The 26,371-nt window shown below is 34.3% G+C and overlaps 1 protein-coding gene across 3 annotated transcripts in view; it reads right to left on the bottom strand.

The window, feature by feature from the left end:
• LOC118185264 (tyrosine-protein kinase Fer-like) overlaps positions 1 to 26,371 on the bottom strand; it is a 120,953-nt gene that overhangs the window by 78,743 nt on the left and 15,839 nt on the right. For 2 of the 3 annotated variants that reach the window (XM_085808283.1, XM_085808284.1), the window contains exons 2-4: positions 23,155 to 23,375; positions 16,969 to 17,142; positions 16,774 to 16,870 (exon numbers count right to left, since the gene is read on the bottom strand). In XM_085808283.1, coding sequence (XP_085664409.1) covers positions 16,774 to 16,870; positions 16,969 to 17,142; positions 23,155 to 23,364 — 481 coding nt within the window. In that variant the 5' untranslated portion in view covers positions 23,365 to 23,375. Of the gene's footprint in view, positions 1 to 16,773; positions 16,871 to 16,968; positions 17,143 to 23,154; positions 23,376 to 26,371 lie in introns of those variants that run through there. The other variant, XM_085808285.1, reaches the window with a different exon arrangement.

The raw sequence follows: 26,371 nt of genomic DNA, 5'->3' as shown, positions 1-26,371 counted from the left end.
GAAAAGGGTCCCCGCTGCTATTCGAGACCATTTCATTGATGATTGGTCTAAATTCATTAATCCTGAAGAGTTGGCTGAAAAACTAGATGAATATGAAAATATTCGGGCAGGGATAAAAGTACTTCAAGTAGAAAATAAAACTTTTAGGCATAATTCTAAGCCTAAATTTGGTTCTAAATTTTATGAAGGATCCTATAATCAGTATTCAAAGACACAGAAATGTTAACGATTCTATGCAGACAGATGGTAATTTCAAAGTGGGTTTTAAAAACAGTTTTGATAATAAATACAATCTGAGAGATAAATTTTATAAAATAGACGAAAGGAAACGGGAATATAATTCTGGCATCCGCAATGAAAAGGGTGAGCTGAATTGTTTCAATTGTAATGATTATGAACATATAGCGACGGATTGTCCTCAACCTAAAAAAGAAATTATTTGCAGGAAATGTAATGAAAAGGGTCATACTTTTAAAAAGTGTATGTCTAAGAGTTCAGACTTGACAAATGTTAAAAATAATTTATCAGTGGACCAGAATTCAGGTGTTTCACCAGCTGTATATTTAAAGTATGCTCGCATCAATAACGGAGATGAAATTACTGCAATCATAAATACGGGTTCTAGTTCGTGTTTATTGAAACAGTCTGCGGCTAAGAAACTGAATCTTATTATAAAACCTGATGTGGAGGAATTGTTTGGCTTTGGGAATCAGAGTAAACCAGCCGCTAAAACAGTGGGAAAAGAAACTGTTAACTTAGAGATTGATAATGTGGAAGGAAAGGACGTTACAGTTCTAATTGTAGGAGATGAAACGCAACCATGTGACTTATTAGTTGGTCAAACATGGATTGATTTCAAAATTATAGCAACACTCCACGAATTAAACTGAAGGCTTCACAAGAAACTCATCGAAAGTAATATGGTTAATTTCGTGAAAGTTAAAACTGATGAAATAAATAACGGCTATGTTTTTGAAAAGTGGATCGGAACATGAGTTGGGCTCATTATTGGAAGTAATACAGGGAGAAACAGTGATACCAGTCACTAACTACAGTGATCAAAAACTAATTTTGAAAGAGGATCAATGTATCGGTAGAGTGGAAGTAGCAGAATTAGTTGAACCAAGTTCAGATCAGAAAACTGAAAATTGAAGTCAAAAGGAAATAATGATAATAAATGAAATTCAGAAGTTTAAGAGACCGATTACTTTAGAAGAAATTAAAGTCAATAACACTATTATGCCAGAGAGAAAACAGGAAGTTTTACATTTGATAAATGAGTACCGACATTGTTTTGCATTATATATGGAGGAATTAGGGTGTACAAACTTAACAAAAATGGATATTAAAGAAATTGAAGAGAGTAAGATTATTTGCATGAAGTCGTATAAAACCAATGCCGAAGAGCGTGTTTCTATAAAGAAGATAATAAATGAATGGAAGAAATATGGAATTGTTACTGAAACAAGATCTCCGTATGCTAGTCCAGTTTTACTCGTAAGGAAAAAGACAAGTGAATTACGATTAGTGATAGATTATAGAAAGTTAAATTTGCAAACTGTTAAAAGATAAATTTCTACTCCCTAGGATAGATGATCTTCTTGAATGTCTTAGTGAGTGTAAAGTTTTCACTACATTGGACTTAGCTCATGGATATTTACAGATTCCTTTAACTAAAGAAGCGAAACTGAAAACAGCTTTCATCACTCCAGGTCGATTTGAAGGTATGATCTTTGGGTTAGCTAATGCTCCTGCAGAATTTCAGAGATTTATGAATCAAGTTTTAGGTCCATTGCTTAATAAAGAAGTATTGTGCTGTAAGGATCTTAAGTTTTACTAACGTTTATTTTATTTTAAATCTTTACTATCACTTCTTATTTTCTACTTCCGGCCAGAATTATAAGCGTGAAGGAGTTTATGCAAAGTTGTCTGGCGAACGCCAAGTATTTAAGTGTGGCCTTTTTGCCAAGCAGAGGAGAGGAAGCCGTGAGTTCGAAGCAGGCCGCTTACCTTAGAAGTTACGCAGTTGCTACTTTGCCTTCCAGGCCAGAGGTTTTAATCCTCTTGATAAATTAAACGTATTGTAGTGTTCACAGTCTCTGTGCTACATACGCTTTCTGTTATTATAAGGCCAATCTTATTCTAAAGTTAAATTAGAGTTTAGTTTTATTTTGATATCTTTTAAGTTAGACCCCGAGTGGAGGGTCATTGTATTCCGAAGTACGGAAGTCATTGTATATAAAGAAAAAAATAAAGGGTTTTGTATACCCTTCGTCTGTATCCTGTCTACTTACTACAATTAGTGAACATAGCTTTAGTAAGCTCTCTGTTCTAGTCAGGTCATTGTATGTTTCCGAAGAAGGTTAGAAGAAACATTGAACCTGATAGTGGCGCCCGACGAAGAATAACCATGGCCGAGTTTCAAGAAGAACCTGTGCTGCCTGCAGAAACAGCTCAGAATCCAGAAATGCCAGCTGCCGCCCTGGAAGGATTTGGGTATATTGTCCAGACCATGCGCGCTTCGATGAAACCAGAAGCAACGTTTAATGGAAACTCACAGGTAACCAGTTTTTTGGAAAAATTGGATGACCACTTCATGCTCTACCCCGTGCACGAGTTTCAAAAAGTTACCTTAGCTACCAGCGCTTTGAGGGGCCAAGCGCTTAACTGGTTCAAATGTATCGGCAGAAGTCTCTTGGGTCAAGCAGGAAGTCCCACCTATACCTACGAAAATTTCAAGACTGCCCTACTAAAAGCCTTCCCTGTTGTAAGGGATCGTGCGAAATTAGAAACAGAACTTTTCAGTATATATCAACAAAGAATGGAAAACCTCTCCAGGTTTATTTTAAGAAAAATTCACGTTTTCAAGCTCTTGTATGGAAACCGTCCGGATCCTGAAATAATTCAAGTGATTTTGCCGAGGTTACTACCCCAAGTGCAAGACTTTATTGAATTGAGAAATCCGACTACACTGGAAAAATTATTTGAGCTAGCAATCCAGTTTGAAAGTAGAAGAACGGCGGACGTCGAAAGAAGACGCCAATATCAACAGCGAAACCAATTTGGTACGCCAAGACTACAGCAAACTCAAGCACATGGCTACGGAGAAAAAGCGAATCAGTGGGCAAGGAAACCCGAGCATTCAAAAACAGCCGGCGAACGTCGACAGTTCAATAGCAACCCAGGAAAAAAGTCTCAAGGCCAGTGGAGAAAGAAGGAAAGCACCGAAAGAAAAAATAATTTAAACTAAAACGGATTTCTGCTGACGAGAGGGTGCGGAAATCCGAAGGCCACGAAAACCCCTCTTCCTACAAGTTAAATACAGTAATGGTGAAAAATTTAACTCTTCCGAAGATTGAAGTCTTGGTAAATAATATCCCGGCCACCGCACTCCTGGATACCGGCGCACAGTGTTCCTGTGTGGCAGAAGTCTTTTTTAGAAAGTATTTTCGCAAATACCGCATATATAATGCGGATAATACAACAGTATTAGCGGCGCAAGGAGAACAATGTAAGTGCATAGGTAAAGTACCTTTGTACATCCGTATCAAGGACGAACAAGTAAAGGTGATGTTTTTTATAGTAAAGAATTTGCAAGCACACTTAATACTAGGAATAGACTTTCTTTCAGACGCACAAGCTACACTGGATTTTAATGAAGCGTCTCTTAAGTTGACGATGAAACCAGTGCGTGTAGAAAAGGTTGAACCGCCAAGGGTAAATCTCGACCACCTGCCTAATGACGAGCAAGATAGAATCCGACAAGTGGTAAGTGAATTTGCTTCCTTATTTAGTGATATTCCAGGATTTACCCAGGTTACTAACCATAGTATTGACACCGGAGATGCATTGCCGGTTCGTCAAAAACCATACCGGTATGATAAGAATAAGGAAAAAATTATAGAATGGCATATTACCGATATGCTACGTAAAAAGATCGTAACGCCTATCTCAAGTAGTTATGCTAGTCCGGTGGTTTTATGTAAGAAAAATAATGATTATCCTTTGGAGCATCCAAAAAGGTGGAGATTCGCTATTGATTACCGTAAATTAAATTCCATAACGAAATATCCGGTATATCCGTTACCGATTATAGAAGAAATTTTAAGGAACATAAAATCAACCAAATTTATGACGACTTTAGACTTAACGAATGGTTATTTTCAAATAGGGGTCAGGCCTGAGGACGTGCCTAAGACTGCTTTTATAACCAAGTCTGGCACTTATGCATTTTTGCGTATGCCGTTTGGCCTTTCAGGCGCCCCAGCAACATTTCAGCGATGCATGGACATTGTGTTAAGACCTGTTCTCGGAAAGTCCACATTTATCTATTTAGACGATATCATTATTACTAGTGATAATCTAGACCAACATGTACAGGATTTAAGACAGGTGTTTTCTTTATTAAATGAGGCCGGTCTAAAAGTTAATGTCGAAAAATGCAAATTTGCAGCCCCTGAATTAAAATATTTAGGTTACAAAATATCGCAAAAAGGGATCGAGACAGATGAATCAAAAATAATCGCTGTACAAAAGTATCCGACTCCAAACACGGCAAAGAAGCTCTCTTCTTTTCTAGGACTTTGTTCATATTATAGGTCCTTTATAAAAGATTTTGCGGCTATCGCTGAGCCATTGTTAAAATTAAAAAGGAAAAAGGCAAGATTCTCGTGGACGGCCGAAGCCAATAGTGCTTTCGAAAAATTAAAACAAGCATTAACGCAAGCCCCTGTGTTGAAATTTCCTGAAAAGGATGAAAATTTAGAAATTTCAGCGGATGCTTCGGATTATGCGGTAGGAGCGGTACTTTCGCAAAATCAGCAGCCAGTAGCATTTTTTAGCCGAACTTTAAATCAAACACAAAGAAACTATTCCGCGACCGAGAGAGAGGCACTTGCAGTTCTGTTAGCAGTGCAAAAGTTCCGAGTCTATTTTGGAAAGGCGCCGATAACAGTATATTCTGATCATGCGGCGGTAACTAGATTGTACTCTGGGAAAAATTTATCCCCAAGGTTAATAAGATGGGCACTCAAGCTGCAAGAATATAATCTGGTAATCAAGCATACCCCCGGAAAGGAAAATATCGTAGCAGATGCCCTGTCACGAATTAAATTAGAAAAACTAATAAAAGAAGCAAAAAAAGAATACAGAAGTAGCACAAAGAAAACAAAAATTGTATTATGACTTGAAACGACGGGGAGTAACTTATAAAGTAGGGGATGAAGTACTAAAAATTAAGCATTCACTTTCTTCAGCACCAGAAGATAAAACTGCCAAATTTTTCCCACGCTTTGAAGGACCATATGTTATAGAAAAAATAACTCACGCTGTTGTAGTATTAAAGGCAAGAAATGGTGAAACCTGTTCCGCAAACATTGACCAGATAAAACCATTCTATGACCGTAATAAAATGCAAATCTTTTCAGATCTTTTGCAGGATCCGGTACGGCAGACACCGCAGGTACAAGTTCCAGAGGTGGGAAAACGACAAGTACAAGGGCAAGCCAATGAGAGACAGAAGCAAGTGAAAAGAAAATTGCCCCGCGGAAAAATTGAAGGTACAAAGAAAAAGAAGCCGTTCCACCGTCCAAAAAACAGAGTTCACGAACACCCCCAGAATGAAGAAGGGAGAAGGACGACGTATGTGGAAAAGACCGGGAGAAAGGACGGCAACTATAACCCGGCTGTGAAACGGAAGATTGACTCATCCGACAGAACTCTCCGCAGCAAAAGTCGCCGAACTGCGGAAGGGCCATCAGCGGCGGAGGAAAAAGTACAAGAAAAATTTGAACGGCCAACAACGAGGTCCAAGCAGGATCACGACAGAAGTTTCCCGGTTCCACCAAGACCAGCTGCCTTCAAACGGCCAAGACCACAAGCAGAGGACAGAAGGAAGATGTTCAAGGGTGGCCGTAGTGGTGAAAAACGGAAGCTTCCAGAGGAAAGCACTGAAGGGCGAGCCCGTACAAGAAGGAGGATCAACCAAGCTACGGTCTGCAGCACCTTTAAAGACTGGGCCCAGAAAAGGATGTCTGAATATTACAAAGATAAGTAAAATTTTGTGTTACTTTACAAACTTAAGTTAATCTTTCATTCTTACTGCAAGTGGCAGATTTGAAGAAGTTTTACCTCATGCGAGGTCTACCTTTATCGCCAAAAGGGCGAGAAATGAGTTCTGACCGATTTTCTTATTATGTTTTTCAATTACTCGCGCGTAAAACTAAAGTTGATGTATAATAGCGTTGTATAAAGACTTAAATATTGTAAAAAGTTATTGTATAAATTTTATTTAAAACATTCTAACGAGAAAGACGTTTTAGTCTGAAAGACTTTTTGAAATGTAGTATTATTTCAATGTAGAAAGAATTGGCACTTGCTTTGAAAAGAATAGAAGTTAACAATGTACTACTAATGTATGTTTTCAAATGTGTAAAATTAACGGCATCCTGATATGTTCTTGTATACATGTGAACTGTTATTTTGAATGTTTAGAAATACCGTGATATGGTAAAAGTGAAAGTAATGTTAAAAAATTTGTTATTCGTGTGACTGTAAAGATTAAATCATGCTGAATATGTGTTAAAGGTTGAATGATGTAGTTAGGCTCTCTGACGCTACACTTTAGAGTTAGCCACTTTCAGAATAGTACCTCAGGGTCTAGAGTTGAAATTAGGGTGTGTTAAGAGGTCTCGTATGTTGAATTTTAACACGTTAGTGTTTTGATTGTAGGAGGAAGTGTTGAACACATAGACAGAAACACATTCGTGTTTGGTGTTTTTACAACACATGTCAGAGAGCACGGGGAGAGATAATTAAAATAGTCATGAATGAAATAAGAATGTTAAGAAAAGTATATTCTATATGTTATTTGCAATGTCATTCTGTAACATTTCATTAAACTAGTTTTCCTTCCAGATCTCTGGATTCCAGATTCTGGTTCCAGATCTCTGGAAGGAACCAGAATTGAATAAAGCTCCTGTTTTGATGCAGTACAGATGAAAAAGAAAAAAGATTGTTGTATATTCCGGGAGCTGCTATTGTAACAAATTTCTTTCTTTTAAAATTTTCTAGTTTCTAGCTAAGTTATGTTTGTAAAAGTTTGGCCTCGCGTTAGTTTCTAGAGCTAAAAGTTTTCAACAAGGTCGTTTTAGACCTCAGTTTCAAACTAATTAACTCTGGCGGGAAGTATGTAAGGATCTTAAGTTTTACTAACGTTTATTTTATTTTAAATCTTTACTATCACTTCTTATTTTCTACTTCCGGCCAGAATTATAAGCGTGAAGGAGTTTATGCAAAGTTGTCTGGCGAACGCCAAGTATTTAAGTGTGGCCTTTTTGCCAAGCAGAGGAGAGGAAGCCGTGAGTTCGAAGCAGGCCGCTTACCTTAGAAGTTACGCAGTTGCTACTTTGCCTTCCAGGCCAGAGGTTTTAATCCTCTTGATAAATTAAACGTATTGTAGTGTTCACAGTCTCTGTGCTACATACGCTTTCTGTTATTATAAGGCCAATCTTATTCTAAAGTTAAATTAGAGTTTAGTTTTATTTTGATATCTTTTAAGTTAGACCCCGAGTGGAGGGTCATTGTATTCCGAAGTACGGAAGTCATTGTATATAAAGAAAAAAATAAAGGGTTTTGTATACCCTTCGTCTGTATCCTGTCTACTTACTACAATTAGTGAACATAGCTTTAGTAAGCTCTCTGTTCTAGTCAGGTCATTGTATGTTTCCGAAGAAGGTTAGAAGAAACATTGAACCTGATAGTGCTACTTGGACAACATATTAATTCTGGCTAAATCTTGGGAAGAAACGATGGACAAAATGCAAATTTGGAAAAGATGAAGCTGAGTATTTGGGATTTCTAATAAAATCAAATGGTATGCAACCTGGACCAAAAAAAGTACAAGCCATATTAAACTTTCCTAAATCAACAAATGAACATGAAGTTAAACAATTTTTAGGTCTTGCAAGTTTCTTTAGAAGGTTTGTATCGAAATATGCAGAGAAAGCTGAGCCGCTAACGAGACTGATGAGGAAGGATGAAATATTTCGTTGGAACGAAGATCAGCAAGAAGTATTCAGTACTTTAAAAGATCATTTAACTAACGAACCAATACTAGCGTTATACAATCCGGAAGCAGAGACTGAAGTGCACACAGACGCGAGCAGCAAAGGGCTGGCAGGAATGCTGTTGCAAAAAGGTGAAGATAGAAAGTGCCATTTAGTTTATTGTGTAAGTAAAGGAACAAAAGAAATAGAAAATAATTATCATTCAAGCAAATTAGAATTAATGGCTATAGTTTGGAATCTGACACGACTTCGACAATTTTTAACTGGAATCCAACTTACGGTAATTACAGACTGCTAAGCTTTAGTTTATTTAAACGCGTAGAAAACTTCAAATCCTCAGATAGCAAGGTGGAGTAATCTGATCCAGGAATACAATCTTGAAATAAAGCACAGACAAGGTAAAAAAATAAGTAACATAGATGCATTGAGCCGATCGCCAGTTGATCAGCCAGAAGAAACTCTATAATTGAAAACAACTTGGAAGTTTGTTTAATGCTAACGATAGATGAACAAATTCATAAGATTCAGCATTCAGATCCAGAATTACGTAAATTAATAGACATTTTAAAGAAAAAGATAAATGATAGAATGAATGCAGAGAAATATGTAACTGAAAATTACGTCTTGAAGAATAATCAATTGTTTCGTAAAGTAAAAGATCAGGAAAAGGAGAAATTGTTATATGCCATACCTAAATCGATGAGAAAAGGTATTGTAAAATTTCACATCTTTTGGCACATTTTTCAGCAGACAGAACTGTTGCCAAAATCAAGGAATCATACTGGTTTAAAGGAATGAAACGATATGTTATGCGTCAATTTTGATGTGTTTCGAATGCCTAGTAAATAAAGTGCCTAGTGGTAAGAAACAAGGAGTACTGCATCCAATTAGACCTGGTAGAAGACCTTTTGCAATCATACATATAGATCATTTAGGACCATTCGTAAAAAGTTCAAGAGGAAATACAGAATTATTTGTAATAATTGATAATTTTACAAGATTTACAAGCTTATATCCTATGAAAAGTACTGCAACCAAGTATGTGTTTAGTTGCATTGAAGAGTTTTGTAGATGATTTTGGGTTACCAGAAAAAATTATCAGTGATAGAGGAACATGTTTCACAGTGAAGGAATTTTGAGAGTACTGTCAAAATAATGAAATCAGTCATACACTCAATTCAACTCAACATCCAAGTGGTAATGGAATGGTGGAAAGAGCAAATCGAACAATTTTGGCTATGATTAAAATGAGTATGGAAAATCCGAATCAGAGAGACTGGGACAAAAAGATTAAGGAATGCGAAAGAAATCTAAACAATACGATAAATAAGACTACAAATAAAACTCCTTTCAAAATGCTTCACGGTTATTCACCAAAATTTAATGACGGTTTGATGAGGATGATTACAGATGAAGACGCAAATGAATGGGAGAATCCAGTAATCTTACAGAATGGAGCTAGAAAGAGAATTGAAGATTTGCAGATGAAAATGAAAGCAAATTATGACAAGAAGAAAAGCAATTCTTTAACATTCGAACGAGGAGAAATAGTAGTTATGAGAAGAGTACCTAAATCAACTGGAGAATCAACCAAAACACAACAAAAGTATCGAGTACCTTTGGTAGTTACAGAAGTTTTACCAAGTGATACCTATAGAGTGACTCATTTAGAAGAGAAGGTGAAAGGACATTTCATTAGTACGACAGCTCATGTGAGCCAATTAAAGTCATTTCAGTGTCAAGCTGAATCAGAAGAAGACGATGATGACATTAGTGTTACTGGGGATAATGATAACAACACGCCACATATTACTAAAACTAGGACACGGAAAAAGAATAGAAAATGATAGTGAATCTATATGACAGTTAAAGACTTTCGAACTATAAACATTAATATTACAGATTTAATTTTTTAAGTATAAGTTCTTAATGTTCCGAGGTCGTAACCAAGTCAGGATGCCCGAATGTAAACGCAATGTATTAATTTTATTTAAAATGTATTTTCACGGTTGGCAACAACATTTATTTTTAGAACAGTAATAATTTGTACTGTAATGTTTTTGAGCAGTAATGGTGACGGTAATGTTTCTGAATAAAGCAAGTATATAACAATTAATGTTTGAAGGAAATGTTTTGAATAAAGGAACTAATTAATTGCTAAAATAACTCAACTAAAAACAATTTTATTAATCAAAATAAGCACCAGCCGAATCAATGCATTTTTGCAACAAGATATAAGTTTATTTATGCTGGTAGAATAAAATTCTGGAGTTCTGGATGCGATAAAGTTGTCAAAGGCGTTTTTGACCTCGTCTTGGTTTCTGAAGCATTCCTTCTGCAGAATGTTATCCAGATGTTTGAAAAAGTTGTAATTGGTCGGCAAGAGGTCAGGAGAATATGGGGAAGAGGGACAGTCTCGTATCCCAATTCGTTCAATTTCTATAGGAGCAGTTGCACGATGTGCGGCCGAGCATAGTCATGGAGAAGAACTGGCCACTTTCTGTTGACCAATGGCGAGCACATGCATTGCAATTTTCGGTGCATTTTATTGATATTTAAAACTTTAGTTGTACCTTTCTGGGGGATTTTAATTTCTGACATTTTAACTGTTTAACCCATTAACCGCCAAAACTACAAGGAATGTTTCTTTTCTCATGAAAATAATAACAAATATTAAATTAAGCATTTATAACATAAATTTACATTGAAAATTTAAAAAAAAATGCTCTTACCTGTGGAAAAAGCGAGTGTTGCGTTCGTGCAACGTCAGCGGAATAAGACTACGGATGTTTAGTGAGTAGGATTGTACTTGTGTGATGTTTCTTTTGAGTGGAGCGCAGGATTACCTTTTAGCTGTATAACGTTTTATAAATCTACAAATCACTTTACTTGTAATTAATTTAATATTAAAATATATATTGTATTTCTTTTACAAATACAGATTATTTCAATTGAAAGATTCAAGCATGAAAAGCTTGATTACAATCATGATGTAAAGCTCCATTACATACTTTGCATCTATAAACAGTCTGGCTATGGTACTCTTTACAACACAGTCTTTTGTTATCAACGGACTTTACGATAAAATGTCTACCATCTCCATGCAACGGTTTTTGAAAGCTGAATTTACTAGGTCTTCCAGTTGCTGATCTATTTCTGGCTAATTCTACACTCTCAATAAGAGTTTGCAAAAGGAATAATCCATTCTCACGTCTGAAATTTAACAGAGATTTTATATTTCCAGTAGTAAAAAGTGGTGATATTTAGTAAGTTTAGATACGGTCTCACCTCATATAATTTATCAGTATAGTCAATTTGACTATTGTCAAATGCAAATTCTGCTTCATATTCTCATATTCCTGTACTACAAACGTGATATTGATTCTCATACAATGAAAATGTCCTTATCAAAATACATTTTTTCTTGAGGTAAAGAATGATATCCTGTAAGCAATAATATTCCAATCAATCTTCTCATATAGGCTTCAAATGCAATAAATTCTGGTTTTTTTTCTTTTTTCTTTTCTTTTTTCTTTTTTTTTTTTTTTTTTGTCGAGCGTATATATTTGTCTGTTTAACGAGAAGAGAGTAAATGTCTAAACCAAAACGAAAATCGAAAATCTGTGCGCTAGTTTTACCTTGTATTTTGTCTTTTACAATTTCTCTTCTATTGCTTTTTTCATGTTCTTCCCGAGACATAACTAACAGTTCCTTTTTTTATCCATTTCAAGATTTCAGTCTTCTGCTTTTTAAACTTTTTAGTATGACTATAACTGCTTTTAGATGGCTGAAATTTAATTCTTACGTGAATTTCAGCTTCCCCCAACAGTATCATTTGGTAAAATATCATTATCATTATCATTATTTAAAACATTGCCATTCGTTTCTTTTTCGTCACTATCTTCAACAAGATAAAAGTGTAAAATAACCCTTTATTTAATATTTGTTATTATTTTCATGAGAAAAGAAACATTCCTTGTAGTTTCTGCAATTTCTGGGGGAACAACATCAGTTTCATTCTGATCATTATTCACATTATCATCATCTGGTTCTTCATCAAAAAAACTTTGAAGGGCTTCGCCTAATGTAAGATTCCTCATTCTAGGCATTTTTAAACAACCAAAACATTGAAAGGAATGAGTGAAAAAGGAGATTGAGTGTCAGCGCAACACCTGTTTTTCCTTGCTTCCCAACACAAATATAAACATCTGGCTGATGTAATGGTCTGATAAATGGTGACCTTGACTAAAAATAGATCACTCATAAAGATTCTTTCGTTACATATTTTCAGCAAAAATACCCGGTCGAAAATTTTGCTTAAAGTATGAGATATTATTATAAACAAAATTATTGTTGAATGCATATATTTTTTTACAGAAATAATCTTCATAATATTCCCTACACAAAATCATCTGCTGGTATAAAATAGCTTAGGTAGTTATATTTATATACGCATTTACTTTGACCGCTGCGTCAACGCAACACCAGCGACTAATAGGTTAACTGGGAATCAAATTTAAAGCAAACTGGAGGAGATGTAATCGAGTTAAAATGCGCTTATCAAATGATAGAGGAATAAAGCACCTCCTCAAGTTTCTTGGTCAACAGAATCTAGCATTTATTCTGCCCCACTTATTGATCGATTATTAATACTAAGTGTAGATATTATAATTTTGCTTAAAGTATGAGATTCTCATAATTTTGATAAATTTGATAATTTTAAAGCCCACTAAATTACATATTAAAGAGCATAATTTTTAAAAAATTATCTATAATAATATGAGGAAAAACTAGCAATTTGAAGCATTACTTTTAAGAGTGTAAATATAAAATTTATATTTCATGTACTTTTACTAAAAGATGAGATATGATCAAAACCCTTGAACTCTTAAACATAGTTTATGTTGTTAAATACTTAGTTTGAAACTATGCACTTATATATAGATATCCAGAGCATAAGATTTTTGTTTTTCTGGAAAAAAGTGAAGAATCAATCCAAATATAATCAAGTTCCTTAAAAAGCAAGTTTAAGCAATTTGATTTAGTATTAATTTCCAATAGTTTCAATATTCACTTTGATTTACATTTTAATTTCTAGTTCCATCATGAATAGTTGAACTTCATCAAAAATTTTGACTGTTTTGGAGTTTGGTTCAAGTTATCATGTTTTGTAGTACATTCATAGCATGGCAATTAAATAATCAGAGTGCTTTAAAAAAATAGGAAAGTGGCAGAGTTTACATTGATGCAACTTCCAGTCTTAGTTCAAATAAGAGAAGGCTTGTAGATGACTACGTTCAGCGCAGCTGTAAGAGTAGAATGTCTGCATTTCTTTTATCTCTTCCATGTCAGATAAAAAAATTCATTTGAAAGCACACTTCAGTGTTTAGGAAGCAAAAATAATCTGAATGAGACAAATCTGTAGAACACACAAGATGACTAAGTACACATACTTATTTTTATGACAAGGCAGCTCGGTAAAGTGGTTATTGGTCTGTGGGAAAATGTGCTCTCATGCAACAGAACCAATTCTGACTAAATAACACAAGATTAAAAAGTGCCTGCTTAATTTTCAGCTTTTAAAATCCACTACTCAGCCTAATATTCAAAACTTCAGCATTGTTTTGACTGTTCAGCTTCTAAGAAAAATCTAATGTCACTTTGTCTAAACACTTGTATAATCTTTCCAGGGTGAATAATACAGGGAGATAATCGTCACGCCCTAGCTTAGATTCCAAGAATATGAATAGAATAATACCAAATATAACTCAACGTTCATTAGCAATATGGCTTAGTAATTTAAAAACTTTAGCTTAGTAATTTAAATCCTTTAGCAACAGACTGCAGAATATTGGCAGTTTGTCCTTAAGTCCAACCCAGATCTTTTCATGATTTTCCCTATGTGTAAACTGAATGTAAGCCACTTTTCTGTAGAAATGTCCTCCATGAAGAAATTCCTTCCATTAGGCAGATAGCTTCCATGTTCTTTGTCATACAGATATTTAAATAACCAATCAACCTAATTAATATGCGATTTCTAAACTAAGAAACCTGAAAACTCACCCAAAACCATAGTTATTCATTCAGGAGGAATATTATGGATATAGCATCAATGACTGAATTGTCACTACTCTTTTTCTGAACTTAAGATTCTTATTTGTTAGCCCCTTACTCGTCACGCCTGTCTCTCATACGGGCAACCAATACGAACAAATTTTGTTGCGCCTGTATCTCAAAGTGCTGAATAAATTTTGTTGCGGGCTTTGCATTTGTAACAAAAGGTTAAGGGAATACCAATTTTTATCACATCACTATCAATTCTATTTACACAGACAGCTTACAGATTGTAGCACAGTACTTGTAAGTTGATTAGATAACAGTAGTATGTAGATTCAGAATATTCTTTCGGTTAGAACATATTTCGAAAGGATGTAGTTTCAGTGTTCTTCGCTTTTTTGTGTTTAATGTTTGTAAAATGAGTTGTTCAGGTGAACAAGAGGATTTAAGTCTTGAAGAATCGGGGAGTGATTCAGAAGGCAGCTCTTTTCAGATGCTTTTGATTCTCAAGTATCAGGTTCTTAAGGCAGTGACAATAGTGACGATCCTGCACAACTTTTACTAGGTCACCAATGAAACCAAATTATGCTGGATGTCCCAGAGATTTGTGCTCCATGTTTTCAGTTCAAATTATAGCCTAAAGTTAATATTTCATTTCAAGCCAGTACAGGCATTTTACAATTTTATGAGCATTTTATAAATGATAAAATGGTATAATTTGTTGGGAAAAGGAAACTGAAAGGTAGTAGAGAATGGAAATGCATTTGTTCTTTGTGCTTTCAGTTTTACAAGGTATTACAAAAAAAACCTGAAGAAAGTGTGTATTTAACTAAGAAAATACAATAGAAATGCCTTTTTTCTGTAAGATTATGTCATATAATTGATACTGTGAAATAAAAAAATACTTGCATTTTAGGAATAATGATTCTTATGATCAAGAAAATCATCCTAACCCAAAACGCTACAAAATTTGGCCTATCTGTGAGCATCTGAATAAAGTATATCAAAAAACAATTATTCTAGAAAGAGATATTACCATTCATGAAACGTTGATGTTGTACAAAGGACGTTTATCCTGGCACCACTACATACACTTGAAAAAAGCAAAATTTGCTATCATACAGGCTAAGTGAATTTAGTTCTGATTATATATGATCATTTATTATATATACCGGGAAAGGTACTTTGTTTCATCCTCAATTCTGATCTCTCTCGGTAACTTCACAAGTTGTTATGACTCTGATGATACCATTATTGAAACAAGTTTACAGCATTACATTAGATAATTATCATACTTCACCAGAATTATGTGATATCCTTTTGACTTATCAAACAGACGTGGTCGGAACTGTTAGACACAACAAAAAGAATTTAACTTCAGCACTGAAAAATTAGAAATTAAAAATTCACAAAGTTATATCAGACATGGCAAAATCCTTGCTCTCAAATGGAAGGACAAGAAGGAAATGATTCTGAAACTGTTGAAGTAATGACCCAAAGTAAAAATGAAAACAAAACCAAATACAGTAATCGACTACAATAATACAATGGGCAGTGTGGATCTTATAGATCAATACCTTTCTAGTTATCAAGTAGCAAGAAACTAACCACCTAATAACACCTAAATAACAACAACCACCGTATAGTTATCCCATATCCTTCTTAGTCACAAAATTGCTCAGATTTTAAAGAACTTAACTCTCAGTTCATTTTTCAGTTCACTCAGCTTCAGGTCATTAGCAAAATACTATGTCTGTTTCTGAAAGATCTCATCTGGGTTCATTTCTTGGGGAATTTATTGCACATCTTGTCATTTTGGTACACATATAAAAGGCAAACTAAAAGTTAAATTTCACATGAAAAAACACAGTCCTATTATTCAAAAAGGGGAAATAAATAATCATTGACAGCTAACTATAATAAAGTACTTAATCACAACTTAGCCCACTGAAAATAACCTACAACAAAGCTTCACTTAGTTTGTCAAATAGATTTCTTTGATGCCTTTTACATTTACAAAATGTATTTTCTTTAATTAATTGCATTGATTTCAAGCCTTTTCTTCTCAATGTTTTCAAATTCTAATATTTAACTTGTTCATGTTTCATTATTATTTTCTTCGACAGATGGCACAATGTTGATCTTCACTTTTCTCCAGCCACTGATTTCCATATAATTATGGTGTTTACTCCTCCCACCTCAGCCAAAACAGTTTGCTTCTGAAGAAGATTAACCTACATCTGAATTGCGCTTGAAATTAATAGTTTTATTCAAACTCATTATTTGTATAATTTGTCTTGTATTAAATTTTACATTGGTGTGTTTCTCTTTGAGTTAAGATTCAGAAAGCTATAGATATCAACCAATGAAATACTACCCAAATGATAAAACATTCAAACATACAAACATTCCATTGTAAAAGCTGAAACTGGCTGTTATCATCACTCTAGCATTAACTTTCTAAGAGGGCAACAGTCATACCATGCTGAAAGTGCTAATTATTCTGAAAGAGAAATAGTTACTTTTACCTTACCAACTTAACTTATTAACATGTCCTTCATTTAGTACATTATTTAATCCTTCATTTTTACATGAAATATCAATAAAAATTATATGAGACTTATCAGGGAATGAAGCATTTAAAATATACCTTTAACATACTGATCTTCATACTTTGCTTTCGAAACTCTCCACAGTTCTAAATATTTTTCATACAGGTTCCTAGTTTTGTTCACAGCATCTTGAAGCTAAGATAACACAACATTACTTGATACATATAATTAAAATAAAAATGAAATCATTAAAAAATATTAATGTCATATACTTATTAATGTGATAACCATACACGCAATAGTTCACCATGAATTCTGTTGTGTTCATCTGTATAAAGTTTACGCAGAGCTCTCTTTTCTAATATTAAGGCATTCATGTCATCGATAGTATGAGATGCAAGGTAATCAGCATTTTGTTTAACAACTCGACCCATAGCTTCAGTCTCTTCCGCAATTACACTCCATGCCTAAAAATGAGAAAATTATACACACCCTATACTTTTTGCTTACAGGTTCATACAAGTTTATTAACAAGTCAAAATACAATTGTTTTTAGGTCCACAATAAGGTTCTGCATAATGTGGTATTTTATCTACCTGACATTACAATATGGTCAATGTATTAACTACATAACCTTCACATACATTTATTATTTGTTACATTTAATTTCCTCTCACACAATTCTCTCACTCTGAACATTTGGAAACTAAATAGCGTACAAAGTCTGAGATCTGGACTCATTGGGACTTCAGCGATTCCGGTTTTGGGATTTTTATAAATACAGTACAAAGTCTTTAATTCGGACATCCATAATCCAGACCTCAAAGCTACAAACTTTCTGTGCATAATACCTTTACACATGCACATAATACATTTACGCATGCACGTTTAATGTATAACGGACGGTATAAGCTAGGCTAAAATTATCTAATTATCTATTTCAGTTAATGTTGCAGATTGCGTTGTTTCTTAATCTTCTAATTGGATCCGGTTTATTATTTTTTGCAGACTGATAGAGCAATTTTATAAAAAGTAAGCTTGAACTTTTGATTATGTCAAAAAGAGTTTCCGATTCTGGAGCTGCCAAAGGATCTATAAAGCAAAAGCATGTTTCGATGTCCATCCCACAAAAAGTGGAATTGCTGCAAAAAATGGATAAAGGCATGAAGAAAGTGACAGAGAGGTTAGTGAAAATGAAAAAAATTTGATTGACAAGTTAGTCGGTATTCTCGGCACAACAATTACAGGACTTGAACAGTGGAACTTTGGAACTGAACAAGAAATGATTCTGTTTATAGAATTAAAGAGAAAGTATTAGCACATATAATGAAGCAACTTAAACAACTTACATTGAAAAAAATGTTTAATAAAGTAAACAAATAAATATTAAGCTTTTTTTTTATAAATTTTGATACCCTTTAGATCATAACTGCTCTTTATTTCATAAATTACGGTTTAATATTTTTAATTTTATAATTTCTGCATGCCATCTTACCAGATTTAAATTAGTGATTAAAGACTGGATTAAAGACTTTGTACAGGAGATCATCAGTTTAAAACTTGTAAGATGGTATGTAGAAATTATAAAATTAAAAGTATTAAATCATGATTTATGAAATAATGAAGCATTTATGATCTAAACAGTAACACAATTTACAAAAAAAAAAAAAAAAAAAAAAAAAAAAAAAAAATATTGCTTTTTTTGTGCTGATATTTTCTCTTTAATTTTGTTAGACAGACATAATTTCTTATTCAGTTACAAAGTTCCATTGTTCAAGTCTTGTTATATCTGTTGAGAATTCCAACTAACTTGTCAAACAAAATGTTATAGTTTTAAATAACTTCTTTGTCACTTTCTTCACTATTTGTAGCAGTATTTTCAGGATCTACAACCATACCATGGATTTTGCCACCCATTAATTTAGTGATAATTGGGGCATTGTCATTGAAATGAAAAACTTCTGTCATATCATCTTCATTTATTACAGCTTCTCTACATTTCTTTAAAAAAATTATTAATTGGAAAATTTAATGTTTGGCCAATGATATCCGAAAACCTCCCCATTCGTGGCTATTATTTTCATCCTCCTAGCCATGAAATATGCTAGCTAACCATAAATTATACCAAGCATTTTTTAAAGTATCTGGAGACGCACCCTTTCACGATCTTGCGATACTCCACATAGCAGATTTTAAGCTAAAATATTTCAAAAATTCTTTAATAGGCTTGCCATCATTCAAGAAATTTAAACACAGATTTTTAAAATGCTACTTTATATTTGCATTTCAGCGCGTGCACTACTCCGATATCCATAGACTGAATGATGGACATACAGTTTGGAAGAAAGAATAATACGGACACATTATCTTTCACTTAAAACTTTAAGTATGAGCCAAACAGTCGTCTACAGTCAGGACAGTTTTTGTGTCATCATGTAAACCAACTGAATTCAAATGTTGCCAAGCCTCTGGTATGAAATGATTTCCGAACCAATCATTCAGCATAAACATTAACAATCATTAACAATTGTGCCATCCATGCTCTTTTATTTGCATGACATATAACAGGGAAAATCTTTACTCCTTTAAATGCTTGAGGTCGTGTATTTTTTTCCGATTATGAAGGGTTTACACTTACGTGTTCCTGCAGCCATTTGTGCATGCTGAAATTGTTAGTGTCACTTTGGAATCTTTGGCATGAGTTGGAGCCTTTCCTATAGAGGTTGCCAAGGTATTCTGCAGAACACATTGCCAGAAAAGACCAGTTTCATCAGCATTGTCAATTTGTTATGGAGATAATTTTTAACTATTAATGAGTTCAATGAATTCGACTAAAAATAATTCAGCAGCAAGTATCAGCTGAAGCTTTTACACCTGAAATTCTTAAATGCCTTATACCATGGTGATTTTTAAATTTGGTTAACTAACCTGTTGAATATGTGCACTCTGTTTATAAGTTCATTTCTTAGTGAAATATTTTAGCTAGAGCCATTAGCATTTGACCCGTCAATGGCACACGCTCACTCGGATGCTTCTGACACATTCAGTCATCATTTTGTCATGATCTTCATGTTTAGCATAATGAATAATTTTTCTGTTATTCATTTCGAGTGTGGTGATGGAATCTAGAAAAAAATTCAAAAAGTTGCCTTCTCTGTTTTCTTATGTCATATACAGTTGACTTTCCAATGCTACACTCCTCGCATAATTCAGAGTCGGGTATATCTTTACTCATTTTTTGCAGCAATTCCACTTTTTGTTTAATGGACATCGAAATATGCTTTCGCTTTGTAGATCAGGTTGCAGCTCCAGAATTAGAAACTCTTTTCAACACAATCCAAAGCTGAACTTTAATTTTCATAAAATTGCTATAATAAAAACAGCCTGCCAAAAATAATTAAGCGGGATCAAATCAGAAAGTTAAGGAATAGTGCAATCTGCTATATTGACTGAAATTCCTTGGAATCAGTAACGCATAATTTTAGCCTAGCATAATAGCATCCACTAAATTTTGCCTTGCTTCTATCATGCACCGAGACCTGATTGTATTAGTTATCTATTATACTTACATCTATTTCTTGCACATGCTTAAGACTTATCTTAGTCTTGAATGAATAAATACATTCCCACATATACTTAAGGCTTCTCGAGGGCTGGCACTAGATACCTTACCACCTGATGCAGTCTCTGTGGGTCCTAAATTCTGTCACCAAGTGCCTAAGTTCTAAATTTTGGATCCCAGTGCTTCCAAAATTCCAAAAAATATTTTCATCCCTTAATTTTTTTGCTTGGTGCTTCTCTATACTCCATAAATCTTGTTTTGCCTAAATTCTGCCACACGGTGCAGCCATATGAGTTCTGGTGCCGGTTCTGGGTTTACGTGAAAAACAAATCAGTTATTCTTAATTCAAATAGTACTAAATGTAATCTATCTTTTGGCCTATGAGTATCATTAACAAAATCTATTTTCAGCATATGGAAAGAAATTTTTGTTAAATTTTTTCTCATCAATATTTTGTAGTGCATTTAGCTTAAATCTGTAATCATTGCCAAGTATAATGTCAACACAAAAGGTTATCATACTCTTCATTATTAAAGTATAAATATAAAATTTTTTTGGTTATCACTGCATGAGTCATTACTCAAGTTGTCATGTGTTGATAAACATGGAGTGATGAAAGCAAAACATAATAAATAATGATTTGCCAGGTTGGCATCAGGGATATAAAATATTAGTAGGTGTAAAATCAACGTTTTTATCTAGAATGTTTCAGTTTGAGATGTATGCCAAGCAGATATGCAGCTACACAGCCAAATTATTGATCACACAAATTTATGCTAAATTATTGTCGCTTCAATAATGGAGGCATTTATTTAGCGCTGAAGGAAAATTAAGAATCTAACTCTCCACATGTTTTATTTATGTGGGAAAAATCAAATGTGCATGTGCAAAGCATTAAGAAAAAGTTGTTGGTGGTTTTGAAGTCCAGATTTTAGATCATTCCAGATATTGGACATCTGAATCTCAGACTTTGTACAGTACAATCTATAGTTTTCCCAATTTTTTTTAAAATTAAAATTCATTATATTTTAAGAAAGAAATAAAAACCATGCCACACTTCCACTGAAAACATTATTAATGGAACTGAGCACATTTCCCATTCTTCTCATTGTTATATAGATCCATTAAAAAATATGGTAAGCATGGAAGTAAAATATATTCTTAACATGGCTTCCACTCGAAGAAGTCCTTTTTTCTTTGCTGCTGATGGTAGAGCAAGCTGGACTTATTGCTGAGTAATCGACTCTGACCTTCTTTCTTAATGATGTAACACACAGAAGATAATGAACTGTAACTTTCTTTATTCTGTGTAAATACCAATATGAAAATAAACCTTCATTTTGTATTCATACAAAGAGTATACATATTAAGAGGCCTGGATTATTTCTGTACTCTTATGTCTTCACATGAAGGTCTAGTTCAGGGAATAATAAAATAACAATACATGTGATATAATGAAACTTACATAAACATGAAACTATATATCTTCAACATACCAATTAGTCTCTCTCACCCCCTACCCAAAACGTTAAGTGCTAAAATAAAGAATAAATCACATTTTGTTCATATGCTGGTCAGCCAAAGCATTAATGACCACTCTCCTAACAAAATGTTGCTCTTTATGTAGCATGCATAATAGTTGAACAGCCTGTCATGACATGAAGAAACGTATAAAAAGCCTGTCATAGTATGGAGGAACATGAATTGATCGTGCCCATCAAGTGTCACACACCTGGAAATAGCAATACATATATTCAGGTACAACTACAGGTATAAGTGAGGCAAGACATCTGAAATTCATCATACAAGTGTTGAGCTCCATGCCAATTTTGATGGAGAACATTGTAAGGGATGTTCCAAGGGTCTCCCACCCTTTTCCCCTACCACCAAACCACACAACAGGACTTTTGGCTTGATGTGTACTTTGGGTGTCTCCATAACACACAGATATTACACATTTACAAACCGCCATGCCTCGTCTAGGATTCAAATCCAAGCCTAATGATACAGCAGCAAGGAGTACTCCCTTGCCAATCAGAATGGCCCTTACCACATTCAGTAGTTCATACACGATGGAACCTACGCACATACTGCATGTTGTTTTTGAATTCCTGTTTGAGATCTTAGTGTACATGTAGTGACACATAAAGTTCCTAAATGTTATAGAGGTGGGAGACGCTGATCCCCCCCATATAGCCCAGATATTAATTCATGCATTTTCTTTTCACAGGATGTTTTGAAATGTAAGTTATTCACAAGGAAGCCTGTAAATGCATCAAAATTCAAGGTTTGTGTCACACAGTGCAGTTTTGGAAGACTGCCAGAGAGTTGAGAAAAAGGCAAAGTGTGCTTGCAAGAAACTGTGAAACAAAATGGTGGGCTCAATGAACATTTGCTGCCCTTAACTTACTTTTGGGCAGTTAGCAAGGCATTCATTTTGTAATATTTTAATGTAAATAAATGTGTAATAAACAAAGCAAAGAGTATGTCATTTCATGTGCCATTCTGTATATGCAAAGATATGAAATACTTAACCAATTCATTTTTATCACTTTTGTGCCTATTTAAGGCTTGCAAATGCAAACCGTTTAAGATGCATAAAACAAAACTTTAGGATATTTTTATTTTTCCAAAACTGTTTTCTTACACATGTGAATAAGAGTTTTTTATGTACATTACTTACATATTGCAAGTTCAAAAATTTTATGCCCTTTTTAAATGCATGGCTACATTTTTTGCTTTTAAAGAATTTTACATAAAGCAGCTTTAAAATGTAAACAAATAATTTTAGAAAAAAAAATTTTGAATAGAAAGGGAATGTTGAAAATTACATAAAGTTTTCATTCAATAATTCGTACGTACATTTTACTACACATAGATCACAAAAACCCAGAAACATATTATAAAAGAAACTTACTCGAGCTACCATACTTCCCTTCAACTCTGTTTGGTCAATTTTCAATGTTTGAATGCAAACAGAATTTAGAGCAATAGCATACTCCCTATCACATTTTACCCTTAAGGACATACATCGCTTCATATTCTCTAGAAGCCTCAATTCAGCATCTTGTAAAGACATCAGAGCTTCATGTGATGATTTTCCTTGCAGGTCAGTGGCAAATCCCATGTTTCATAGAACTACGAATAAAATGAAAACATTAACATTTTTCTTTATATACAAGCATATTTAGCTTCTTACACAAATATATGTAAAATTTTACAATTTTAATTTATCACTATGCATATGAAGTTATGATACACATGCATGATACAAAAATATCAATAACCAAAATAAATATCAATACACATGGGTGGCAATATCCCTACATGCAGTTTTCATCTTATCATTTCTGCATAAGTTTTATACTATTGCATCCCTTTTGGTCAGGGACAGGGAAAAGTGGACAGAGCACCAGAACTTCATCAGTGACTTTTACAGGTATTGTCAAAGGCCGCACTACTGTACTCGTTGGGCGTTTGGTTGGCCTTCATCAGATGCCAGCCTAACAGGGCATTTACATAGAAACTTTACATTAATTCTAGACTTATGTATGGCATATACAATTATTACAAAGAAATTAATGGATTAACAAAAGTTGGATTATGGGAGAATAATATAATTACTTCAAATATACATAATACAAACATTCATTGTACATTGTACTTCATACAAACAACCCATTTACTTTAGTATATCGAATTACATTACACATTTTTTTTCATGCATCTCCTAGTACATTGTCGTATTCCTAAGGCAAATATCTTGTTGACACATTTCCTTTAATTTTTTTTCATGTTACAGACAATTGCAACATTATTGAAGTCTTACATTATTTTTGTAAATTAATGTATCATAATTACAGAAAATATACATTTGAAAAATTACATAATGCTTACATTTACATTAATATGTCTAATTATGTCACATATTAATTTTTTTAATTAATGATTTAATTATTACAAGATTTTTCCCCCTCATCTCCTAATACAGTACAAATTCTTAATGTAATTATTTTGTAAAAACAATTAATACCATATTTAGCCTGTTTCAGGCATTTGCAATATTTCTAAAAGTTATGGAATAAGTGGTATTTGTACAGACGCGATAGCATCTTGACATGTCTTCTCTTTTATATGAGAAAAGTTTCATAATCAAGGAAATATTTTGTTGTAACTGAGGGATCGTTAGTAAGCACTTAATGTTCTCAGGTGAAATTTGTGACCTTTCTTTACAGTGTAGCTCTTTTGTGAACTGGAACTTGAAGAAACAATGCAATGGCTCTCCTTTTTCCCCACATACACACTTGTCTGAGTCGCTCAGATTTCATGTAAAGTAGTACGTGGGGATAGGACCAGATAAAAAGATATTGATAAAGAAGTTATATGAGATTGGATCATATGTGGGTTTTTTTTGTAGAAGTTAAAAAGCCTTCTGCCTTTTCCCATTCAGCTCGCCATTTCTTAATGTAGTTTTTTCAACATATGTTTCGCATACAATTTTGAGAATGGGACGTTGATTGAAGGTAGAGATGGGTCTTGAGCTGCATTCTTAGCAAACGCATCTGCCCTTTCATTCTGGGCTTGTCCTGCATGCGCTTTTACCTACTTTATTTTTATAGACGTCCTTTTGTGCTGTGACATTAAATCGTAGATATCTTGTACTATTGATGATTTGACTGCATCAACAGTCTCTCAGCTATTACTGCAGATGGTAACTTATGTTAAATGCCTTTGATGAGCCCACAGAATAACATGTTTTATGGCTGAAAGCTCAGCTTGGGAAAACGCTGTTGTTTCTTAGGGGTCCCTTCCATTTTGTTATTTCTTGTTCTGAGAGGAGTGCTAAGAACGCACATACTACTTCTTCATTTATCTTTGACCCATCTGTGTACACAACTGAAAATATAGGTACACTGAGGGTTTCTTCTTTTGTGGATATTCTGAGTTTTACTTGCACTGCAGGGTGTCTTAGGTAAGGATTTCAAGGCTGTTCGAAATCAAGAGGCATAGGTCTTGATCTTCTACCTCTATGTTTTCTTGTGGTGGAATAATGTGGCTAAGTCTGCATCTTCTTTTGCTTTCAGATTGAGGGGTGGGATGCTTTTTAATACACAGAGTGCTGCCAGAGGGAGTTTTGTATGCTTTTGCTATTTGTAAGAGGAAGGGGCACTGAATCGAAGCTAAAGAGTCTTTTCTTTCTCACTGTCATGGGGTGAGCCCATGCTGTTGCCCTGCAGAGGATTACTTTTTCCATCACAGTTTTATAAAGAATGTTTTGCATCCTCGACTTGAGGCCCCGCGTTGTGCCTTGCATCCTTGCAAGGGCACTAGAAACAGTCTGGGTCTTCTTCCGAATGTCCATGAGGTGTGGGATCCAAGAAAACTTTTGGCCCATTTTCAATCCAAGAAATTTTATATCTTTTGAGATCTTGATTCTTCTATTAGTGATTTTAATGCAAGGTAGGCTTTGTAGCAATTTGCCCGGCTTTAGAAGTAACATAATATGTGATTTGGTCTCTGAAATTATTAGTTTTTGATTGACGCAGAGAGAATGGAAAATGGAGAGAGTCTCATTAGTATTCTTTTCTAGTATGTCTCTTGAATGCCCATTTGTTATAAATGCCACATCGTCAGCAAAGGTGATGAGATTTGTATGGTCCGGCTACTTGTTAGAAGGTGACATAACTGAAGGTGATGTTCCACAGGTCTGCACTTAGCTAAGAGTTCTGTGGACACCCCCTTGTTATTCTTCTTTCTATTATGCGGTTGTTGCTGATGATTATTGTTGCTCTATTTGTTAGGAAACTATTCATTAGCTTGAATATGTTCTAAGGGCATTTAATGTTGCACAAGGCTTCAAGGATACCAGGCCACCATACGGAGTCAAACGCATTTTTGGGATCCACACAAAGTACTGCTGTATGGAGAACGGTAGATTTATTCCTATGGATCTACTCTTGAAGTTTTGCTATCGCATGTGATATAGATTTGAGAGGTCCGAATCCATATTGGTTGAGGCTTATGGTACCGTTTTTCTATAAGTGGTGGTGTATTCTGCCCACAATTGCACGTTCCAGAAGTTTACCTATTGCAGGTAAGAGGTTAATTGGTCTGAAGGCTTCCGGATCCGTTGG

Source organism: Stegodyphus dumicola, chromosome X1 (assembly GCF_044657685.1).
Source record: "Stegodyphus dumicola isolate Sdum_Otavi_A_Nest chromosome X1, ASM4465768v1".
Taxonomy (NCBI): Eukaryota; Metazoa; Arthropoda; class Arachnida; order Araneae; family Eresidae; genus Stegodyphus; species Stegodyphus dumicola.
Note: the sequence above shows the minus strand (reverse complement) of the source record. Positions and strands in the feature narration are given on the sequence as shown.